Source organism: Muscardinus avellanarius, assembly GCF_963383645.1.
Source record: "Muscardinus avellanarius genome assembly, chromosome: 11".
NCBI lineage: Eukaryota > Metazoa > Chordata > Mammalia > Rodentia > Gliridae > Muscardinus > Muscardinus avellanarius.
Window position 1 is genome coordinate 103,480,164 of NC_137797.1, and position 23,467 is coordinate 103,503,630.

General features: G+C 52.2%; 2 protein-coding genes across 4 annotated transcripts in view; one reads left to right on the top strand and one right to left on the bottom strand.

Annotated features, from left to right (window-relative positions):
• The window catches only part of BORCS5 (BLOC-1 related complex subunit 5), a gene marked incomplete at its 5' end in the record, with an annotated part of 54,243 nt that extends 42,626 nt beyond the window's left edge, over positions 1-11,617 (top strand). For both annotated transcript variants that reach the window (XM_080705969.1, XM_080705970.1), the window contains 2 exons: positions 2,315-2,472; positions 11,324-11,617. In XM_080705969.1, coding sequence (XP_080562095.1) covers positions 2,315-2,472; positions 11,324-11,554 — 389 coding nt within the window. In that variant the 3' untranslated portion in view covers positions 11,555-11,617. The remainder of the gene's footprint in view (positions 1-2,314; positions 2,473-11,323) is intronic.
• A 7,846-nt stretch (positions 11,618-19,463) lies between these two features.
• DUSP16 (dual specificity phosphatase 16) overlaps positions 19,464-23,467 on the bottom strand; it is a gene marked incomplete at both ends in the record, with an annotated part of 35,596 nt that continues 31,592 nt past the window's right edge. Inside the window, 2 exons of one of the 2 annotated variants that reach the window (XM_080706606.1) lie at positions 19,464-19,665; positions 21,651-21,774. In XM_080706606.1, coding sequence (XP_080562732.1) covers positions 19,464-19,665; positions 21,651-21,774 — 326 coding nt within the window. Of the gene's footprint in view, positions 20,569-21,650; positions 21,775-23,467 lie in introns of both variants that reach the window. The other variant, XM_080706605.1, reaches the window with a different exon arrangement.

Here is a 23,467-nt window from a genome sequence, read left to right on the forward strand (position 1 = left end):
TCCTTTCTTTGTTCTTTTTTTTTTCTAATACCAGGGATGGAACCCAGCAGCATTCTACCTCTGAGCTACACTCTCAGCCCTATCTTTTTAGTCTTTTTATATTTATTTATTTATTTATTTATTTATTTATTTATTTATTTATTTATTGGTGGTACTGGGGTTCCTGGAAGCCCTTCTACCTCCGGGCTACACTCCCAGACCTATTTTTACATTTTTATTTGGAAACAGGGTCTCCTAAGCCAGCGCGGCTGGCTTCGAACCTGCGCGATCCTCCTGTCTCCGCCTCCCAAGCGCGGGGATTACAAGCGTGCGCCACCACGCCCGGCTCAAATCATCTTTTCATTCCAAGACTGAGTCCCACCTGGCCGTGGTATGCGATCTTAATATGCTCCTGAGTTAGACCCGGTCTGGTTGAGAATTTTTGCGTCAGTGTTGATAGGTATATCAGTCTGTAGTTTTCTTATGGTATCATTGTCTTGCTTTGTCATTAGTGTAATACTGGCCTCTAGATAAATGAGGGAATATGCCCTCCTTTTCAGTTTTTGGAGAAGGCTATGAAGGGTTGATGTGAAATCTTTTAAAAATGATGGCTAGAGTCTGGCATGGTGGGCTCACGTTTGTAATCCAGTACTTAGGCAGCTGAGACAAGAGGAGCACAGGTTTGAGCCAACCTCAGCAACTTAGGCCCTCCACAACTTAGCGAGATCTTGTTTCAAAATCAAAGAATAAAATGGGGCTGGGGTATAGCTCTGAGGTCGAATGCCCTGGGGTTCCATCCCAAAAGAAAAAAAAAAAGCTCCAATGTTGGGTGCACGTCATTACTTACAAAGATTATATTCTCTTAATAAGTTGATTGCTTTATCATCATGTAGCTTTTTTCTTGCGTCTTTTTATTTTTTTGGCGGGTCTGGAGATGGTACCCAGGGCTATACAACCTCCGAGCTACACCCCCTGCCCTATGTTTTATTCTTTATTTTGAGACAGGGTCTCACTAAGTAGCTGAGGCTGTGTGCGAACTGCAGTCCTCCAGTCTCAGCCTCCCGAATGCTGGGATTACAAGCGTGCACCACCACGCCCGGCTTTCTCACATCTTTTAACGTTTCTCGACTTAGTCTGTTTTATCTGATGTACAGCCACTTATGCTCACTTTGGCTTCCCTGTATGTGGTACATCTAGGTCACTGCTGGTGAAGTGAGTTTCTTGTAGGCAGCATATCATTGGGTCTTGTTTTTATCAGTTCAGCTATTCTATTGATTGGAGAATTTAATCCGTGAATTTAGATTCAAGTTTATTGATAAATAAGAAAGGCAGGCATGAGGAGAACAAATACTTATGCAGATTCTATTTCATGTGAGGCAAACCCCAAGAGGAAGGTGGTTATTTAATTTTTACGTTTGCGGAAAGTAATGCTTAGAGGTGCGAGGTAAATTGCTTCGATTCCCACAGCTAATAAGGGTGTTCGATTCAGCTTTTTCCATGGTATGCCAATGGAAAAAAAAAAAACTCTTTCTACTCTGGTAGCTTGGGAAGATCCTGGGAGAAACGTTTACATCCTTACAAAACGTATGTTGTCACGTTAGGTTGGCTGGGCCGGCTTCGCGCCTGTGTCTCCTCTGCCATAGTTCAAAGCAAAGCAATGCTGACAGTCGTTCTGTCCTGGTGCTGGGAAGCTCAGGTGCTGATAATGTGGGAATGTTCAGAGATGAAACAGTTGAGTGGAGAGGGCTCTCATCTCATTGGTGGGTGAGTCGATGGACGGATGAGGGGTTCACCGGGTGGCTGCAGGCAGGCAGGGCGTGGCCGGGGAAGCAGGCCGCTGTGGGTGGCCTTGGGGACCATCGGTCCCTCGCCCTGGCTTGCATGCTCTCCGCTTCTGGCCTTCACAGAGGGCAGGCAGCATCTCTTTGTGTCCCTCACACGGCCATCTGTGTTTCCAAGCTGGCCCCGTGGGTTGAAACCTCTGAGCCCGTGAAACCAATGAATCTTTCCTTGGCTGAGTCGTGCTCTCTGGTATCTAGATTACAGCACGAGGGCCCTTGCTTCCTCATCTGTAAAGTGGGGCTAATTATACCTTTTTTTTTTTTTTAGGAAATTATAAATATGAAAGAGGGTGCACAGGAAGGATTTTTAGATTATTGGCAGAAGTGGCTGGCACATGATTGATGATTCATTCACAAATGAGTTGTAATGATTGTCATTAGCATATAACAAAAAATACAACATTAAGCTGTTACTGTCTGCAGTGAACTATTTTGCTAGTGTATTCACAAACTCACTAGCATAAACTTCCTTCTCATCCTCTTTTCTCTTGAAGGACTCCTGAGTGGTCAGACTTCCCCGACAAACACCAAACTGGAGAAGCTGGATTCCCAGCAGGTGCTGCAGGTCTGCCTGCGGTACCAGGACCACCTGCACCAGTGTGCGGAGGCCGTCGCCTTTGATCAGAATGCGTTGGTTAAACGGATCAAAGAGGTAATGTCCTCTGGCCGGTGTGCCCTCGTGTTGCGCCCTGGACCCCTGGCTCCACTCCTGCGCAGGACGGCCAGGCAGCCCTGCTCCATGGGAAGGGGTCATTCCCACCAACAGCTAAACGTCCGTCCCCGTCACGGTGGGTAGATTGCCTTTCCCAGCAGTGAAACGCAGTGGTGAGGGAGACCAGGGCTAGACCCTCCTGGGTTGCGGCCTGGCTCACCAGCCGCCGGCGGGGAAGCTGTCCTCTTCTCCTTGTCTGTTTAGGTCACCCAGGTCAGGGCAGGGAGCTGGCTCAGGAAGTGTTAGCGGGTAGGACTTCACGTGGAGTGTGCTGTGCTACTGTGCTTTCAAGTTTATCATTGAGTCGACTTGAGCTGTTTCTTATACATAATTTATATTTTCCTGGTAGGTTTCATTATTTTTGGACATCTCTCTCAATTTTTAGAGAGACACCTCTATTTTTCACTGCACCAGCACAGGAAAAATCCAGGGATTCTTACTGTTTGTATGGAAACTAAGGCTGTTGTGGAGAAAGGCACACGTCTTTCTTCCATAACATTGGACGGTCGTGAAGTAAAGAACAGGGCACAAGTGTCGTGTGATTACCTGTAACAGTGAGTTCTCGTGAGCGCTGGATCGTAGCGGTGACCAAGCACTGTGTGCACAGGGCCAGGAGCACCAGCAGCTGAGCACACACTCTCCCAGCGTTTTCCGTTAGGGGATTCATATGCCTGATACCTGAGCGAGTGTCCTATAAAGGAAGGACCGGTTCTCTCTCGGGGAAACGGCTCATGTGAACATCACGCCCTGGATCTGTTCAACAAATGGCCTTGGTCCTTCACTCTGGTGGGAGAAGATGGTGGACATGAAGAAACGCTAGTGATGGGGTGAGAGTCACTGCAAATTACTTTCAAGATAGGAATAGAGGTCGCCATCCTTGGTTATGAAGCGCCCGCTGATTACGTTGAGAGACTTAAATTGGCCAACACCTCCAGTGTTTTAGTACTTCTAAAGAACGTTGTATGTATATAGATACTCTTCTCTGAACAACTAAATACTATTTGAAAACTATTAAGCCTGGCCTTTAGACACTGTCTGGCCGTGATGTTGCTCTTCCGTTGCCGTGCGTTGCTTTCACGGTTTTGTGATTTACAGAGTTCTGATTACCGAGCGTGGCTCTGCACCAGCAATCGCTTGGATTTGTTTGCCTTGAACACTGTTCTCCCCTGGCCCCAACAGGTCCAGGTGTGGTCTGTGGGTGGTTATTTTAGTAAGTCTGCCAGCTGATATTAATGCTGCCCCGCGTTAGCTGGGATCTGGAAATCATTGACCTGGAGCACTGTTTTCCAAAATGAGGTCCACAAATCTAGTCCCAGATAAAGGTCACACTTGGCACACGTGATACTACTCCACTCCATGGAGAGTCCTGGTGCATACTATTTCAAGTTCTTGGGTGTCTTAAAGTAAAGAAGGCCAGTACTTTCTAAACTTATTTGACCTTTAGAACCCTTGTGTTAGAAGTAAAGACTTTAGGGCATTAACAGGGAAATGCTCCTGGAGACATAAGATTTTGCCATCTTACTGTTGTGCCAGAAGTTAATTCTGACCTTGATCTCAGAAGGAAGATTTTAGAATGATCCCGTGTGTGTGCGTGTGTGTGTGTGTGTGTGTGTTTGTGCACGTGCACATGTGCGTGCATATGTGCTACTTACTGGGGATTGAACCCAGGAGCACTATATCTGAGCTTTACCCCCAGCCCTATTTTTTATTTTTTAGTTTGAAACAGGGTCTTGTGAAGTTGCTAAGGTTGTCTTCTAAACTGCAATCTTCCTGTCCCAGCCTTTCAGGCACTGGGTTTACAAGCATGTGCCACCATGCCTGGCTTTTTATTCTTTTTTGAAACAGGGCGTCACGAAGTTGCTGAGGCTGTACTCGAACCTGCATTTGTCCTGTCTCAGCCTCCCAACTACTGGGATTACAGGCATATGCCACCGTGCCTGGCACTTTTGTCTTCTTTCTTTCTTTCTTTCTTTCTTTCTTTCTTTCTTTCTTTTTTTTTTTTTTTTTTTTGTGGTACTGGGGTTCCTGGAAACCCTTCTGTCTCCAGGCTACACTCCCAGACCTATTTTATATATTTTTATTTGGTGATCACACTCAAATCCTCTGCATTCAAGACCGCAGTGCACCGGGGTTGGCGGGACCTGAGGCCGCCGGGTCGAGAGCGTTCTTCATGCAGATGCAGGGGTGAGTGGAAGGCTGGTAGGGCAGCCCACCCAGGGTCAAAAAACAAATACAGGCGAGGTAGGTGCTTTTCAGTTCACTGTGGTTTACCTCAAGCCCTGCCTGGCATCTTCCATGCCACAGATACATGATTTCTTGGGTGATTCTTGTGTCTGTGTGTGGTAAATTGAGCTGCTTTGTGAATAGCGCGCTGATTACTGGGGGAGCGTGGGTCCTGGCAGATGTAAGCGGGGCGGTGACACATGGTCCGGCCCTGTCTTCCAGCCGTGCGCACACCACGCCTTGTCGTTTTGGTGTTTTTCTGGGGCGTCTCATCTTTAGTTATGGATCCAGCCGGGAGAGAGATGCTTCTGTCCTTGAGTGTGGGCTGATTGAAGGCAGAGGAGGAAGAGCGTGCCCCGTCCCTGCAGGCGGGGGCTGTCTCTGGGGGCAGGGATGTGGGGGCAGGAGCGTGGCAGGTCCACAGCCCCAGGGACACTCGTGGAGTCCTCTGGAGCGTCTGTCGGTATGGGTCGTGTTCCCGCCTCACTCTAGTTGCTGTTAGTGGGTAAATAGAGTCCACAGATCTAAGGCTCTGTTTGGTGAGTTACTGGGTCTTGTTTAAACACCTGCAGAGCAATCTCATGGCTTGAATCTGGTAATCCCTGTGCCTTCAACTCTTAGATACAGGGTTAGCATATGTGTTAGTGTAGGCCAGTCAGGAGCTTGCAGGGGGCTTCTGACCACTGGGCTGGGCGAGACAAGCTTGCAGCCCTTCGCTGTGTGGTCATAGGCGTGTAAAGGGCTCTGGAGTTTCTCCAGTGTGGTCCTCTGGTTGCACAAAGAAACCAAGGTCCGTAAAGTGGACTCTGGAGCCCAAGCTTTCTTCTGGTCCTGACGCGGTACTAGAAGCCTAGTCTTCTGACCCTGCAGGTGGAACACCCCTGGCGGCAGCATCCCCACATTCCCAGTGGTGGTTTTGAGCCCATTTGGCCTTACCAGTGTCTCAGGCCTGCGGCGTCACAGGTGGACAGTGGCACAGCTGGGCAAGCCAGGTAGGGGACTGTGTTGCCGGCGGTCCCTCTGGAGGGAGGCCAGGGAGGAAGGCCCCGAGGAGCAGGGGCTGCAGTGTCCCATCACAGAGCGGGGCTCCAGGGAGGACACAGGTCTCCGTGTCCCTGGCCTGAACTCTGTCTCTCATGGAACCCAAGGAAGGTGGAGTGAGGTTTCTGCCGTCAGGTCTTGGTTTTTACCCGAGGTCTGGCTTTTCCCGATTTGCTTTGTTTCCGTGTCCTTGTGCCCTGGCAGTGTGAGGGTTGTGCTCTGATCAGCCTGGTTTTCACGTGTTTAGCAAGCCTGGGGAACGGCCTAAAGGTTGAAAGTTCTCTTTCTTACTGAGGCACAGTGCCAAGGGTAAGAAGACGTAGGGATTTGGCAAGCCATAAAGTAATTACTGGAACAATGAGGTCCAGTTCAGATTCTGGAGCTCCTGGTGTCTCTGAATTCTCCTGAAGATCTGAAGGAAATGTGTTCCTTCACCAAGACGCTGAGAGGGGGACCTAACTAAGGAAGCAGGTCACCTCAGGATGTCCAGGGTGGCGTCCATGCCGCTGGAAGGCCGGCCACGGGCTGCTCTTAGCTGGTCCTGGTGCATCAGGGAATGGCGGGCCACCAGGGCTGGGGAGGTGACGTCATGCAGGTGGCCGCGCATGCGCACCGCTGCGCCCGCGCACCTGGGCAGGTGCCTCTTCCTACTGGACAAGGTGCTTATTGGGTGCTTATTTGCTTTGGTCTTATTTGATTTTGAGTTGATTAATAATAGGTTTGTGTTTCCCTTAGAGCCAGAAATGATGTCTTAAAGACCTGCGTTTCACTTCACAGGTTTCCTGGACAGTTACGATTTATTGGGCAAGGTGGAGGTCTGAGAAGGAGTCGCCTGGCGGGCTCGGTGGCCTCGGGCAGGTGGCAGTCGGGGGCGCCCCTGCGGCCGGGAGCCCTGGGTCTGGTCCGCGGCTGTGCCCTCTGGGCAGCCCCACCCGTCAGCGGGGGGACCCTGGGCCCCAATGCTCGTCCCGAGCCCCTGGGTGGCGGAGGGTTGTGCCAGGCTTATGCAAGGGGAATGTCGATGCACCGTGCGCAGGCGGCTTCCCAGGGAAAAGGCCGTGTGTGCACTTCCGCGCTGGACTGTCCTGTTTGTAAATGTCCGTGTCATATCTGGACATCGGTTATTTTTGTTACTAAAAGGATATGTTGGTTAAATTTGGAAACCAGAGTGTTTGAGCCCTGGCAAATCTCAGTCTACCTGCTCCAACCAAAAAAACATCTACACTGGTGGGACTAGTTTTAGTCATCTCTCCTATCGTATTCGGATGACATGGGAGGCAGAGCTTAGCTTACTTTAGCTCGCTTTCGTAAAGCCACCATTTTGTAACCTTATGTGTGTGCGTACATTCTTTCCTGTAGTTTCTATCTCCTGAGAATCGCAAATGCTCGCCCCTCCCCCTGCATCTCCTCCAGCCAATGGGTAAAGAGTATGCAGCTACGCTCCCACCAATAGGAGCACAGCGCAGGAGTCTCACGTTGAAAATAAAATACCCAGCAGGTTTCTGCCATGTTGTTCCTGAATGCAGGATTCCTTTTGCAAAAAGTAAAACTGCCTTGCTGAGCCTCCCCCCCCCCCCAGTACAGGGGATGGAACCCAAAGATACTCTACTCCTGAGCTACAACCCCAGCCCGATTTTTTATTCTTTATTTTGAAACAGGGTCTCATGAAGTTGCAAAGGGCCTCACTAAGTAGCTGAGGCTGACCATGAATCCAGATCCTCCCGTCTCAGTCTCCAAGCGTGCACCACCACGCCTGGCTTCCTTAAGATTTTTGAGAACCTTGTCATGTCATCTGAAAATTGAAACTCTTTATTTTTATTCCTCTCCAAGTCTTATACTTTTTACTGGTTTGCTGCACTGGCTAGGGCCTCTGGTATAATGCTGAACTAAGTGGTGAGATGCTTTTTAGCAGTTAAGAAAGCTTTCTACTTTTTCTGGTTTGCTGAGAATTTTCATTAGGAATACCTGTTGAATATGCCGAATATTTTTCCTGCATCTTCTCAGATTATCGTATAATTTTGAATCCTTCTTTTGAAATGGTGAGTCACTTTGACTTTCAGGTGTTGAAAAGCTTGTCTCCTTAAGGTGACGTCACATGATCATGATGGAGTGTACCTTTTGTATCATTGATCCATTATGGGGTGGATCAGGCAGGAAGATCAGCCTCTACCATCCATTTGAGGTCTGTGGATCAAGTCTGGGCCTTCTCTGAGGTGCTGATCACCTCTGCGAGGCCCGCAGTCACACCCTCAGGTCCTCTCTCTTCTGACCCTCCTTTGAAGCGTGCTGCCTCTGGAGACAGCCTGTGAATGCTCAGGGTTTGAGTTTGACTGAACCGTAGGTTGAGGGTAAGGCCTTCACCTCGTGGAGCCACCTCATGGTACAGAGACCTGGCATTGAGTGGTTCACACAGAATGAGAGTTACTCTTCCCTCACGGCCCAGGGGCTGCACTTGCCCACAGAAGTCCTCAGGGACCCAGGCTGTGTCTGCCTCCGTCCTCCCAACCCAAGGATATAGCCTTAGGCGTTCACGGTTTAAAGGGGCCACATCTGCATTCCATCAGCAGAATGAAGGACAGGACTAAAAAAAGAGGGTACAGCATGTGGGCCAGCTGGCTTCCAAGACGGGCAACCAGAGCCACCATGACACCTGCCGGTTACCCAGACAGTCACGTGGCCACACCAAGGCCAGGGTTTCAAGGCAAGAGTCCTGGAGAATAAACAGTTGTGCCCTGTTTATCAGGAAGTGAAGTCGTTTACTTAAATGGTTGGGCGTTTGGGGAAGTTCCTGAAATAAAATTATTTGCAACTTTTATCTTTTCTGGGCTTCCTGAATGGGAAAGTCACATGAACAGAGACGGAACAAAAGCGGTCATGTTGATGCACGCGGTGAGCTGTGGCTGCGGGGGCTTTGGGTTCTCAGTATGCGTGTCCATAGGACTGAGCGTAGTGCGTGGCCGTAGATGCTGCCGCCAGGAGAGAGGCAGTGCACATGTGGCAGGTGCCACGGTGTGCCAGACAGGATAGTAAAAGCAGTCTATCGCTGAAGCTCGGGGCAGACCCTTGAGTTACCACTGTTACCTCCCCGCCACATTACGGAGCAGGAAACAGAGGCTTAGGTCAGTTCTCATTCAACACATTTTTTTCAGGGCCTACTATGTGACAGTATTGAGGATAGAGCAGGGTTAAAACATACCAAACTCCTTGCCCTGGTGGGCTCTTCATTCTAAGTACCTAAGATTATGTAAACATTAGACAGTGGGTGGCATTGAAACCCAGGAAGTTGACCCTCCACACCGCTGTCGGGTAGATGAGTGGGTGGAGGAGGGCTGGCCACAGCCTTCACCCATGTCAAGTAGCGTCACGGTTCTCTGGGTGCGGCATGGGGGGTGACGCTGCCCTGTCCTAAGCTGTCTTTTGAATAGCTGTGGAGTCTTCGCTGAGGGCCCCCAGGTAACTTGACATCTCCGTATCAAGAAGACAGTATATGTGTCGCCTTGTTAGGATTTATGTGTCAAAAATGGAAATAGAAAAGGCATATAGATAGCATTCCCAGATTGTCAGATGGAAAGGTGCAGACTCGCAGTAGCTACTGCTTTCTTGCCTGACATCAGAAGCGTTAGAACAGTGTGTAGCCTAGAGTCATGGAGCACAGGGCTTGGCAGGTCAGGGACAGGGCTGCTTAGGGAATAAAGGCGGCTCATCTGAAATAGGCCGCGCCAGTGTTATCGCACAGCCCCATGTACTAAGTTCTTACCTGCAAGTTTTTGTAGCAACTGAAAAATGGGAAATAATTTAGAGTCATGACTGTCTCATGGTGATTCAGTGTCCTTTGAAGTCCCATGGACCGCTAGTGGCTCATGGCTCTCGTCAAGGAAATATGTGTGAAAGGAAGATGCTGGACTTAGGAGATCTGGGTTCTAGTCCTTATTATTATTATTATTATTAATTGTTATTATTATTATTATTATTATTATTATTATTATATTAGCACTGGGAGTTCAACCCTGAGGCTTTCTTTCTCCAGGATACACCCCAGTCCAATTTTTTTATTTGGACACAATGTCTCATGAGATTGCTGAGAGCCTCTCTAAGTTGCTGAGGCTGGCTTTGAACCTGCAATCTTTCTGTCTCAGCCTCCCAAATACTGGGATTACAAATATGTGCTGTCATGCCCAGCATGGGTTCTAGTCTTGACTGTGGGAACCTGGAGGTCACCTGAGCTCAGGTTTCTTCTGTGCTGTTTTTCTTGAATGGGCTACAAAAAAGGATTTTTGAGACGTGGTATAAGCCTGTACCAAGAGTATGTGTGATTATGTGTGCTCACCTACACAGTGCGCAAGCAGCAGCTTTGGACAGAAGTGCTGGATTTATTAAACCCAGCTGCACGAGACGTGCACAGGAAGGTGTGCGCCATTTGGACAACTAGCTCATGAAGATGGCCGTAGAAACTGCCAAGGAGCGTGTCGACGTGGGCGAGCTGACTGCAGGCCCCCAGCGTGCTCAGCCAGAGCTGTGGCGAGCTCCTCCAGTGTCTGAGCGCCCTGCCAGTGTGACCTGGCAGCTGTGAGGTTCTGCGTTCTGGATGGCAGCTCAGCGAGCCATGCTGGTCTTGTAGGGACCCCAGTGGCCCCTGCCACCCGTGGTCTCTCAGTGGGCACGGCACTTCTAGGTCACCCAGAAAAGGTGGTGAAACTGTTGGCAGCACCCTGACCCTAGTGGAGGTGGTCCTCGTCACCACACTCCTCGCTCCCGTCCAGAGGGCTCTCCTTCCCTACCTCTCCAGCCAGCTGCTGCCCTGCCTGAGACAGGAGGATCGCGGTTCACAGACAGCCTCAGCTGCTTAGGCCCTTTGCAACTCAGTGAGACCCTGTTTCAAAATACGGAATAAAAAATAGGGCCGGGGGTGGAGCTTGAAGGTAGAATGCCCATGGGTTCTTTCTCCAGTACCACAAAAAAACAAAGAAAAAAAAGTGTTTAAAATGTTCTTGGCTTTTCTAATTACACTTAGTTTAAAATAGTAATACACTGTACAACTATACAAGACATTTTTCTCCTCGCAGTGCTGGGACTGGAGCCCAGGGCCTTGAGTGCTTTATCCCGGCGTTACAGCTCAGTCTGTGTGTGTGTGTGTGTGTGTGTGTGTGTGTGTGTGTGTGTGTGTGTGTGTGTGTGTTTAATATCTTTGTCCCATAAGCTTCTTTCTATTGGAAATTTTCTAGTTTTCCTTTTTGAACTTATGTTAATATCTAAGCGTCCCACAGGCACACCGCTTTGGCCGCCCAGGGCCAGGGAAGCAGGATTCCCGTCCTTCCTAAGTCCTCTTGAGGAGTCCCTCCTCAAGGACCTGCTGAGGCTCCCTAATGGGCGGCTTAAAATTCATACACAGCTCACTGCAAAGCAGCGCTAGCAAGCCAGGTAGTGAAGACCCAGCAGCGCTCAGGGCGGGGCGTTTCCATTGCTCGCCACCTGCCGCCCGGTTGGCTCAGGCAGCACTTACCATCCCGCTTCCTTCTGCCCTCAACAGATGGATGTGTCGGTGGAAACCCTCTTCAGCCTCATGCAGGAGCGCCAGAAGAGGTACGCCAAGTACGCGGAGCAGATCCAGAAGGTCAACGAGATGTCGGCCATCCTGCGCCGCGCACAGATGGCGGTGGACCAGACCGTGCCGCTCCTGGAGCGCCTCAACAGCCTGCTGCCCGAGGGCGAGCGGCTGGAGCCCTTCAGCATGAAGCCCGAGCGCCAGCTCGCGCTGTGACCCGGCAGCGTGGGCCGCGGCTGATGGACACGGCTGATGGACGCGCCTGCCCGGGCTGCCCCAGGCCTCTGCCTTGTGCGAAAGACCGGCCAATCTTCCTGATCACTGAAGCGGGGACATTTGAATCACTACGAAGTCTTTAAAGAACTCTACACTGAGGGTTTTTATTTTATTTAGGTTTTTTTTTAATCGACAGTGTATGCTCTAGCTGCAAGAGGGAAGGTGTGGACAGAAGGGAGAAGGTTTAATACGCTGTGGGTCTTGGTGCGGGTGTGAGACTGGACCCAGGCTGCCTGGGTCACGGTTATCAACATAAAAATGGTGTAATCCAGGTCTGTGTGCCCTCACTGTTGTTACCACGACCGTCCCTCACGGAACCCTCTTCCTGTCTGGGTGCGACACCTCGCTGTTGGTCTCTGCTGGGTCACGGCGTCTCACCCACACCCCTGGCACTGGCGCCCCCCAGCCGGGTGCAGGTGAGCTTCCTTTAGTCACAGCGCCACTGGAGGGATTTGGGTCATGGTGACGGGGTTTAACAGCGTGTTGTGCGAGCCTAGTGAAATGAGGGCCGCCGAGGCCCTGAAGGCGGCCCGCAGAGCTCGTCAGCCCGCGTCGGTTGACCTTTAGATGTTCCAGATGTGCCGGTGGGTAAGGGGTAGGCACATGGAATTCTTAAGCTCCTGCCATTGTTCCTTTCTGTTATTAGCCCAGCTCTGACCAGGGGACACGCCCGCTCGTAGTAGCCTTCCAAGCTGTGGAGGGAGCTCAGCGCTCGGGCGCCATTCCCCACGGCGCAGCCCAGCCCGAGCCGGGGCTCCCCACCCTTGCCTTAAAAAGCAGGTAATGATTTGAACTTAGCAAAGGGCAGACCAGCGCTGGGAGGCTGAGACGAGGATCGCAGGTTTGAGGCCAGCCTCAGCAGCTTAGCAAGACCCCATTTTAAGGCTGGGGCTGTAGCTTAGAGGTAGAGCACCCCTGGGTTCACTGCCCAGCACCCAAAAGCAAACAGAAAACAAAGTCGCAGCCAGCCAGTTATTTTTCTTCTTATAGAGAAGTTAGAACATGGCGTTAAGATTTGGGTTCTAGCCAGGCATGGTAGTGCACACTTGTAATCCCCACACTTGGGAGGCTGAGACAGGAGGATCGCACAGGTTCGAAGCCAGCCTCAGCCTTAGTGAGGCTCTCAGCAACTTAGTGAGACCCTGTTTCCAAATATAGAATAGGTCTGGGAGTATAGCCCAGAGGTAGAAAGCCCCTGGGTTTCATCCCAGGTACTGCAAAAAAAAAAAAAAAAGATTTGTTTCTGAGTGGTCATGGACAGGCAGAAGAGCCCAGCAGATTCAGCACCTTTGGGAAGGAGTCGGGTGAGTTTGCAGCGGGGTCACCTTGGCTGGGCTGGGCTGGGCCTGGTTGCAGAACCCCTGCAGAGTGTGCTGGGAGCAGAGAGGAGGGAACAGCTGAGCCCTTGGGGCCTCCCTCTCGGTGTGGGTGGTGGCTGGATCCCCGGCTCCTCCAGCACCCATGGACTCTTATTTTCAGTGCTCCTGAACCCTGGGCTGTGGGCAGATGCGAGCGCCTCGGCCAGGTCAGCACGGGGGTGAGGATGGAGGCTCCAGAGGGGCCGGCGCGGTTCCCTTGAGACAGACGCAGGACTCTGCGCTGGTCCTTAGCGCTCCCCATGGGATCCCATCCTCCTTCCCAACCCACCCTGCGCTGAAGGAGGAACTGCCGGCCCAGCCGAGTTGCCCAAGGTCAGAGTCCCCTAACAAAGCCCGGATCCCATGGTTCCCACAGGCTCCTCTCACTGGACCTGACTGCTCACACGGCGATACCAGGCCTTGCCCTCAGCACTATTTCCTTTTCCCATGGTGGATTCTGGGAATCTGAGTGGTTTATACTTGAAGAGGCCGTTGAAGGCGGGTACGGTGGCTCACCCTGTAATCCTGGTACTTGAGAGGCTGAGACTGGAGCATCCAAATTCGAGGCCAGCCTCCGCCACGTAGTGAGGCCCTCAGCAGCTTAGTGAGACCTTTGTTTCCAAATAAAATACCATTGGAGTGTAGCTCAGTTAGAAAGCCTGTGGGTTCAATTCTAAAAATGAAGAGACAGCTGTGGCGGATCAGTGGCCGCCACAGATGTTCCGGGGAAGGAGGCAGCTTGCAGCTTGGAGCCCTGCCTGGCCTTCATCTTTGGTAAGCTGTTCGCGTCTCTGAGCTCAATCTTACGGTTTGGATTTGTTATTTTGTCTTTGTGGTACTGGGGACTGAACCCAGGGGCCTTCTACCTCTGAGCTACACCCTCAGCCCTTTTTATTCTGAAACAGGGTCTTGTTAAATTGTTGAAGTTGGCCTCAAGCCTGTGATCCTCCGTCTCAGCCTCCCAAGTACTGGGATTACAGGCATGTGCCACCACTGTTGGCAGTTTGGATCTTAAATGTTCCACAAAGGCCCATATTGCTAAAGGCCTGGTTGGTCCTCAGCTTAATGGCACTACTAGAAAATGCTAGAACCTGCAGGAAGTGGGGCCCAGCGAGAGCAGGTTAAGTCACTGGGGCAGGCCCAGTGAAAGGATGCTAGGTCATTGGTGGCAGGACCCAGTGGGAGGAGGTTAGGTCATTGAGGGTGGGGCCTAGTGAGAGGATGTTAGGTCATTGGGGTTGGGGCCTAGTGAGAGGATGTTAGGTCACTGGGGGCAGGCCCAATGAGGTCAGGTCATTGGGGCGGGGCCCAGTGAGAGGAGGATAGATCATTGGGGCGGGGCCCAGTGGGAGGAGGTCAGGTCATTGGGGGCAGGCCCAATGAGGTCAGGTCATTGGGGCGGGGCCCAGTGGGAGGAGGTCAGGCCATTGGGGCATCCCTTGAAGGCTGAGACCTTGGGCTTTACTTACACTCTTCTTTGCTCTCCAGCCACCATGAAGCAAGCCGGCTCCCGCACCGTGCATTCTTGCCATGGTGTGAGGCCTCGCCACAGGCCTAGAAGCAGCAGGCCTGGCAACCATGGAGTGAACTCGCCAAAACGGTGAGCCAGCATAAACCTTTCCTCCTAAGTTGGTTTCTTCAGGTGTTTTCTCACAATGTTGGAAAGCTGAGTAATGGTTTCCACCTCCCTGCAAGCCCACAATTCTAGTAACTACTTAGTAATAACAGCGGGCATCTTTGCCTGCTGTCTGAACAGCGGCCCTGAGTCTTGGTCATCCCTTCAGATACTCGGGGCTCACCTGTCATGCCATATTTTTTTTTCACATCACAGAAAACTACATCCTCCGTATTTCCTGCATAGTGTCAGACTCTGTCTAATTTTGTCAGGTCCAAACTAGCTCCTCGTGGAGAGCTTCCTTTAATTATAAACTGGCTTTAAGAATCCGTTTTGCTGATCGGTGGAGTTGCTTGTCTGTATTTATGAACATTATCAAAGAAGCCAATATGCTCAGCCTCTGGTTTTTGTTTCTTGGTGTCAGGAGAGCTCTGCATTTGAGCTACGTGCCCAGCCCAACATTAGTCTCCGTTTCAGTTTTTGGCACTGGGGATTGAACTCAGGCATTGTACTTTCAGACTACACCCCAGCCCAGTTTTTTTTCTTAATTTCTTACTTGAAAACAGGGCCTCACTAGGTTGAGAGCCTCGCTAAGTTGCTGAGGCTGGCTTTGAACCTGCAATCCTCCTGTCTCAGATTCCCAAGTACTGGGATTACAGGCATACTCAGGATGTTGGATACACTGTGAACCTAGATACCTACCCAGTGTTCTCTGCTGAGTAAATATTTGATTAAGTGAGTTTCAAGAACTCTATATCCTAGAATATAGGAATGTACTGAAGAAATATGCATGTGTGCATGTGCGTGCACGCATGCATGTTTCTGCTGGGGATGGAACCCAGGGGCATTCTACCTCGGAGCTCCACCCCCAGCCCTTCCTTTTTTATTCTTTATTTTGAAGCAGTCTCACCAAGTTTTGGAGGCCCTCACTAAGTAGCTGAGGCTGGCCACAAACCTACGATCCTCCCGTCTCAGCCTCCCAGGTACTGGGATGACGAGCTCTTCCACCACAGCGGGCTGCATGACAGGTATTCTAAACACTTTCCAAGGTCTGAGCTCCAGGCTCTCGAGAACGGGCCTGGGCCAGTTCTGTGCTGACTTGTAGGACTTGCTCAGCCTTTGCATTTTCTTCAGCAAGTCCCAAGGCAAAACCAGGACTTTTCAGAAATGCAAGCCATGAGGAAATGTGTGTTAAGCTGGGTAAGATGGAGCACGCTTGTCATCCCAGTACCTGGGGAGCTGAGACAGGAGGATCGCAGGTGCGTGGCCAGTCTCATCAACTTAGGAGGCCTTCTCCGATTTAGCGAGACCTTTTTCAAAATAAAGAATTAAGCCAGGTGTGGCTTGTCACTCCAGTACTTGGGAGACTGGGGCAGGAGGATCACAGGTTCGAGAATAGCCTTAGCAAGTAGTGACTCTTATCAACCTAGTGAGAGAGACCATGTTTCAAAAAATAGGGCTAGGGTGTAGCTTGGAGGTAGAATGCCCCTGGGTTTAATCCCCAGTACCCCCCTCCAAAAAAAAAAAAAAAGCTACACTGTCACTTTCCCCCTTAGGTCAGGTTTTGTCTAATTCTAGTTCTTAGATCCAAACTCTCCACCTGCAGCAGGCTGTTCAGGCTGGTCGGGGATCTAAGCTGTCCACCTTCAAGCAGACCTGTGGCGTGACCTCAGCCTCCCCAGGTCTAATTAGCCTTCTCATGTGGCGCCTCGGCCCAAACTGTTCCCTGGCAGCGGTTTGAGTCTCGGAGGCAGCGGGGGGTCTACTTCCCCGTTCTTCTGGCCCACCAATCTGTTTTTCTGTAGAGTCCTGGCCTAGACAGTTCTAGCTCACCCAGTGCAGTCCTTCGTGCTTTTAGACGTTTTCGAGTCCAGCTTCAACTCGGAAGCCTTTTACAGTGACTTTCAGTGAGGTCACCCCCAACTCTTTATTTTAGTACTGGGGATTGAACCCAGGGACATTCTAGCTCTGAGCCACATTTCTGAATAAAAAGGACCTTGCTAAGTTGCTGAGGGGGGCCTCAAGCCTGCGATCCCCGTCTCGGCCTCCCTAGCCCTGGGAGCACAGGAGTGCGCTGCCCTGCCCAGCCCAGCAGTGGCTCCTGCTCCTCTCTAACCGCTGCGTCCACTCGTACTGAAGGCTAAAGTTCAGTCCACTAGCTAGTGTGCAATTTCAGGAGGCTGAGGACTAAGCCTCGTACGGCACGCCCAGTCCTAACCAGAGAGGCAGGTCACTGAGGTGCGCGTGGCAGGTGGGCGACAGATCTTGAATAGTAAACTACGCTCCCCCGTGTCCCCTGAGAGGATCATATGGTCCTTACACGTGAGTAGTGTCTCTTCCTGCCCTGCTCTCGTGTGTGGCATCAGCTAGGAAGTGCCTCTGGTTCCCATCCTGCTAGGTGCACCTGGCACGCACACTAACAGTGGCAGCAGCAGCAGGGCAGCGGTGCCCAGGGACCCCACACGGCCTGCGCTCGATGGCGCCCACGTGCCTGGCAGCCCCAGCGACCTCGAGCTCAGGCCCGTGAGGACGCAGGACAGCCCCCTCCTGCGGCACCTGGCCACTGCGGCACCCCCCAAGCGTGTGGCTGCAAAGAAGGCCTTTTGCACTTAGGTATAGACAGGTACCAGCTTTGATTTTATTTTATCATATTAACGTACATGACACATGGAAATGAGAAACGCGCAGTTTCACCACTCAATGGCTGGCCTCGCTCCAGGAAAACACACGCTCGTGCGGACATGTGCACATCTTCCACCCGGCCTCAGGCCCTGGCCTCCCCAGCATTCCTCACCCACAGGTCCGTCTGTACTCAAGCAGCCTTCTGTATCGTCCTCCCCGTGCTGGAGAGCCCGGCCCCCTTCGGCACGGTGGTCTTGACTCCACGGTCAAGGTCTACAGGTCCTGGTGTCAACTACATCAGGTACAGGAAGGGGGCCTGGCCCAGGCAAGCCCTAGTGGCACAAGACACATTAAGACCACACCCAGCCTCCTGAAGCAGCCTTAGCTCCGGAGCTCTTGCTTTCGCTTCTTAAAAATGTTGGGCAGATGTGACCGCATTCTGAAAGTGGCGAACTTAGACATTTGGTGTGTATACACAACACATCAAAAGTGACCATGTGAAACCTTGACGATTACATAAGATTTAAAAGTATATAAAACAACGAACTCAGATCGCTGCGCAGAGCTGCTCGGTAGGTAGGCCCCGCCGTCCACTTCCCTCTGCGTGGGGCCCTGGTGCAGCGCGTTGTGCACATCCAGTTACGCGTGTGACGCGGGCACTTGTGACAAGCCTGCGATGTGCCCTGTCACCGCTGGGTTAGCCACCGCAGGCCACCAGGTCACACCCAGGTCGAAGGACATCATTGCTCACACATAGAAAAACCTGAGATACGAGTCAGCAACTAGCTACACTGACAGTAAAGGAAAGAACAACGGCAACACCTGTCCCCGCCATCACCAGAGCTGCCGATGTGAATTAAGGCTTCAGAAGAGGGCGTGGGGGCTGGGCGCGGGGCGCGCGCCCGGCACTGGCACTCGCCCCGTCACTCCCGCTCTCAGCTGCCAGGCTCGGTTCACACGGTGATTGTGGGTCCGGGCCTGAGAAACCACCCGGGTCTGACTCCATTTTGATAAACCTACCAAAAACACGCGGGGACCGGCCTTTGAAAATAGCCTGGCTGTGGCTTCCCACTCTAGTCACAACTCCACAAAACTCAATAGCCTCCGGCCTGCCCACAGTTTAATTCAGTATATTCCTGCTTCCTAGAGCCTCTCTCAGCAAATTTCAGAGTCTAAGGAAATGCAGTACCACCCTCCCCGCAGGCCAGCGGCAGGAGTTAGGCTCCCATGTCCCCTCAGCACCTTTTATTTCCTGAATCTTGTGTATTTGCTCTCTAGGGAGTTTGCTCTATATTCTGCCTTGCTGACATCTTTACCTGTACCCGTGCTGTGAAGCAGGAGGGAAACATCAGCCCAGGCTGAATGCTAGCTGGAAGGTGCCTCTGCTACCAGCCCGTGACGCCCACTTGGCTTGAGACCAAGTTCATCCTCAGGGATTGGCAATCTGCTCTGAAGAGGCGCCTGGCTAGCCTCCCTTGGCTTACGCAGCAGCTGCCAGGTTCCTGGCTACATCGAATCCTAGGTGGTTTCCCTTCTCTTAACGGAGCTGAGGGGAGCAGGGGGCCACTCCATCCAGCCCGGGGCGGCACTGGTCCGGAGCGCGGCTGCTACCTGCTCACGAAGCCTGGAGGGCGGCTGTAACGGGAGTGGTGAAAGCCGACTGTCTGAGGTACTGGGTTTGTTTTGAAGTGGATCTGGGCGAGGCCCCTAATGGTCTGTCCAGCGGAACGATGCTCGTGGCCCTCGGCTGTCAGGCGAGCCCGAGTTCTGCCTCACCTTTGGATAGGATCGTTTCTCAGACTGACCATTAGGGTCTGTCCCTAGAGGGCCGCCCAGCGACCCACAGGCTGGCTCAGGCCTGGTGCTAAGGCGCACGGTGGAAGGGACTGGACAAAGATGGGTGTGAGTGTTTGGAATCGTTTTGTAGCACACTGGGAAAACAGAATTCTGTCCTGACCCCAAATAAGCTGGCTTCTATAGGAACAAGGAGATGTGCAATTCGCATACTGTAAATTGCCTTCTCTGGTTGGGGAGTTCTGGCACCTGCCCTTCCACTGTGGTTGAGACGTATTGGCTGATCTCTCAGATGCACATGTGGAGACCAGTCGTGTTGACCCATCTTTTGCCTTTACACCATAGCTCCATTTTCCAAAAATATATATGTATGTACATATATATATACTTCAGATTTACAGGGACTATTTTTTGTGAACAAGAAGAATGTCATCCATAGAAGCAACACGTGTCTTTGTCCTCAGGAGACCTCGATGACCTCCATGCTGCCGGAGAAGCTGGACTGGCTGCCCACCTTCCCCAGCTCCTCCCGCGACCTGCTCTCCGACACGATGCTCTCTCCAAGCTCCATCTGGCAGCTCCTGCGCTTGAACTGCTTCTCAAAGGGGCTCTCCTCGTGCCAGCTCCGCCGTGAGTCCGCGCGGTCACTCGGCTTCTGCCGCCTGCGCACGGAGTACGCGGCGTCGCCGCAGGTGGGCAGCTGGCTGCAGCTGTAGGCAGAGTAGCTGGCGCTGCCCCCGTAGATGGCTGAGGCAGAGTAGAAGTGAGAGGACTCTGTAGCAAAGTACCAGCTGTTGGCCAGGGCGGGGGCGGAGGCCTGGGGGGCCAGGATGTCTGAGTGCCAGCCCTTGAGGCCCAGCCCCGCCGCAGACTTGGCGAGGTGCTGCTGGCTGGTGGAAAGGCCCAGGAGGAAGTTGGTGTGGCAATTGTCCTCCACGCTCCCGCTGCGGTGCAGTGGTGACAAGAGGGACCTGTGGGTGGCAGTGCCGCCGCCAGCTCTGCCCGAGTGCAGCCGCTTGCCGGGGCTGTCGGTGGGCCTGGCGGCCTGGGGCTTCTTCGGCACTTGGACCTCCTCCTTATCGGGGCTGGCCTCTGGAGTCTGCTCCGACACCTCCTGCACCGGGGAGAACTGGCACGGCTTGCTGGCACCGTCCAGGGCGGAGGAGGGCTTGTAGTATTCCAAGGTGTCTTCTGACGCGGAGAAGCCGTGGAGGGACGCGGCCACGCTGGCGGAGTACGAGACCGATTTGATGTCCAGGGAGAAGGAGCGCTTGAGCTTGCCGCTGTCTTCCAGCCGGTCGCAGGGCAGGTGCAGCCCCCCGAGCGCCTGCACCAGCGGGCCATCCTCTGGAGGGGCCGGCTGCGGGCTGGGGGCGCACGGGGGCCGGCCGGCAGCCTCTGAGGTAGCGGGGGCGGCCTCGCCGGGCTTCTCCAGGGGCAGCAGCTTGAGCTTGCTCTTGGGCCCCAAGGCGCCCGTCTGGCTCTTAATCCTCTTCTCATAGTCCAGGAGTTGGCCCAGAAAATTGAAGTTGGGAGATATGGTAGGCCTTTTTTCTTTTACAAATCTATGAGGAGAGGAAAAAGCAAACACCCCGAATTTACGCTATTTAAGGATATTAAGTCGATCCATAGGATGGGGAGTGACTAGGCCTTCCCAAATACTTGGGAAGAGAACTGGCCTACAGGGTGGGGGGAGCAGCAGGTAGAGAGGACAGAGGGCTGCCGTGTGGAGAACCTGACACCCCGGTGCCTCCGGCAAGCACGCAGCCGGTGGGGTGGCGCCCCTCGCAGGTGCACAGCCAGCCTCAGCTGGTAACTGAGGCCCTCTGCCACTTAGTGGGACCCTGTTCAAAATAATTAAAAACAGGGCTGGGGGCGTGGCGTGGTGGCACACGCTTGTAATCCCCGTGCTTGGAAGGCAGAGACAGGAGGATCGCGCAGGTTCGAAGCCAGCCGCGTGCGCTGGCTTAGGAGACCCTGTTTCCAAATAAAAATATAAAAAATAGGTCTGGGAGTGTAGCCCGGAGGTAGAAGGGTTTCCAGGAACCCCAGTACCACCAAAAACAAAACAAAAAAAAAAAAACAGGGCTGGGGTTATAGCTCCGAGTACAATGTTCCTGGGTTCAATCCCCAATACTGTAAAAAACTAACTCTCCAACATTACCCCCTTGTAAAATCCCCATGGTCACTTCAAGACATTTCACATCTTAATTACCAAAACCAGCGGGTAGCAGGTGGAAAATATCCGATTCTGAGTTCCTCCTTTTTGTGTTCAACATGACTAGGCCAACTTCTCATGCAAACTGACCACCTGTACCCAACACGGTGTAAGGGGACCCGACTCCTCAGCCACCCTGCGACACTCCGCAGCTCAGGGAGAGGCCCGCCCCGAGGCGTTACCCTCAGCGAGGCGGTGGCGGCGAGGAGGTGCTGTGTTAAGTACTGTGCTGCAGCTTTTCCCTCAACAATAAAGGAGAACAGGAGACTTCTGTACACGGGAAGGAGTAAACTCATTTCAGAGGACAGAACCCTGCCTGGATCTGCTCCGTAGACTCAGAAAGGAGGGGGTGGATGACTCGTGACGCACTAGGGCTGAAGGACTACTGAACGCCAAGTCGCTGCAGACGCCCCGGACACCCGTGCTCACCTGTAGGCCTCGTCCAGAGACATATCCATCCTCTTCATGATGTAGGCGATGGCGATGGTGGCGGAGCGCGAGATGCCGGCCAGACAGTGCACGAGGACGCAGCCGTTGGAGGCTTTTGCTTTCTCTGCAAGAGGCAAATCCAAGAGGTAATAATTCTGTCCAGCAGTGAAGTTCTTTTTCCCTTTACTGAAGGTCTTCATCTGAAAACGTCAAAGCAAATCTCACCTGTTCCAGTTCCCTTCACCCTCGATACTCCAGGCGGGGAAGCGAGTTCCCTCACGGCTGGTACTGGATGGAGCTCAGGCCCCAAGGTGCCAGTGAGCGGCCTGTGCTGGTTCACCGTGCTTGGCTCTTATCAGTGCTTTTTACCATGTATTATTTACGTGATTATTTGGATACATTTTCCTGGGTATAATACCTACATTACATGGTCCTACTTAGTGTAGAAAGTTTCAGAAATAAAGAAATGTATAGGAACCACCCAACCTTGACAGCTAGGATAAAGCTAGCATGCGTGTGCTCCTGTGACCACCGCATGTCGCCATGTCAAGGAGGGCGGCGAAGGGGACCAAGCCTCAGTGACACGGCACCGTGGCAGTGTACGAGGGCTCAAGCAGCCTCAGCTCACGCCCTCCACTGACCCGCACCCCTGCTACTTTTATTGGTATTGGGGATTGAGCCCAGGGGCCTTCTACCTCTGGGCTGTACCCCTAGACCTATTTTATTCTTTATTTGGAAACAGGGCCTCGCCTCACTAAGTTGCTGAGGCTAACTGAACCTGAGAGCCTCCTGTCTCAGCCTCCCTCCCACATACTGGGATTCCAAGCGTGCGCCATGCCTGGCCCCAGCTACTTTTAAAATGGTGAAATTCGCCGGATGCAGCGGCACACTCCTACGACCTACCTACTCGCGGCTGTAGGGTGTAGGATGGTTCATCACGTGCAAAACAAGCCAGGAGCGTGGGGAGCAGAGAAATCAGCAAGCAGCTTCCCGTGTCGATAGGGAACCCGAACACAGCAGCAAGAATGGAGCACGGCGCAGGCCTAAAGCAGCCGGGTGCTGTGCGAGCCAGCCGCTCTGGACGCGGAGCGAGGCGCCTTCTCTCTGCACAGCTCCTCCCCAGGCTGCCCAGTGCTTGCCTGCCTGAGCCGCTGAGCTCAACACTAATTCTCATTTAGTTCCTAGTTACTGTATTGCCCATTAAGTGGCCCTTGTATCTTCCCCGTTTTACTGTGGTATGAATATGTGCGTCTTTTGATCCCAATCTGTATTTGAAACAGGCTTTTTTGTGTGTGTGTGGTCCTGGGGATTGAACCCAGGGGCATTCTACCTCTGTACCCCTAGACCTATTTTTATTCTTTATTTTGAAACAGGGCCCAAGTAGCTGAGGCTGGCCATGAACCTGTGATCCTCCTGTCTCAACCTTCCAAGTACTGGGATTACAGGTGTGTGCCACCATCCCAGCAGTTTTGGATTACAAGCATGTGCCACCATGCCCGGCTCAGTTTAAGCATTTTTTTTTTTAAGCATTGACAATACTGTCATCATTTTTTAATAATCTCAAAAATTAAGCCATGATGACTAGACGGGTCTTCTTATATCCCTGGAAAGGACTAAATGGTGGACAGGGCCTATGCAGCTCATCATGGTAGAATGGTGCATATTTTAAAAAGCAATGTTTATAAAATAATGACAATAACATCTGTGTTACAGCATTGAGATTACAGGTTTCCTTTTCTGCTTTTCACATTTTCTTCCTTGTGCTTACATTGTTTCTAAAGCCACACCTCTTTTGATGGTGTATTTTTACAAATCAA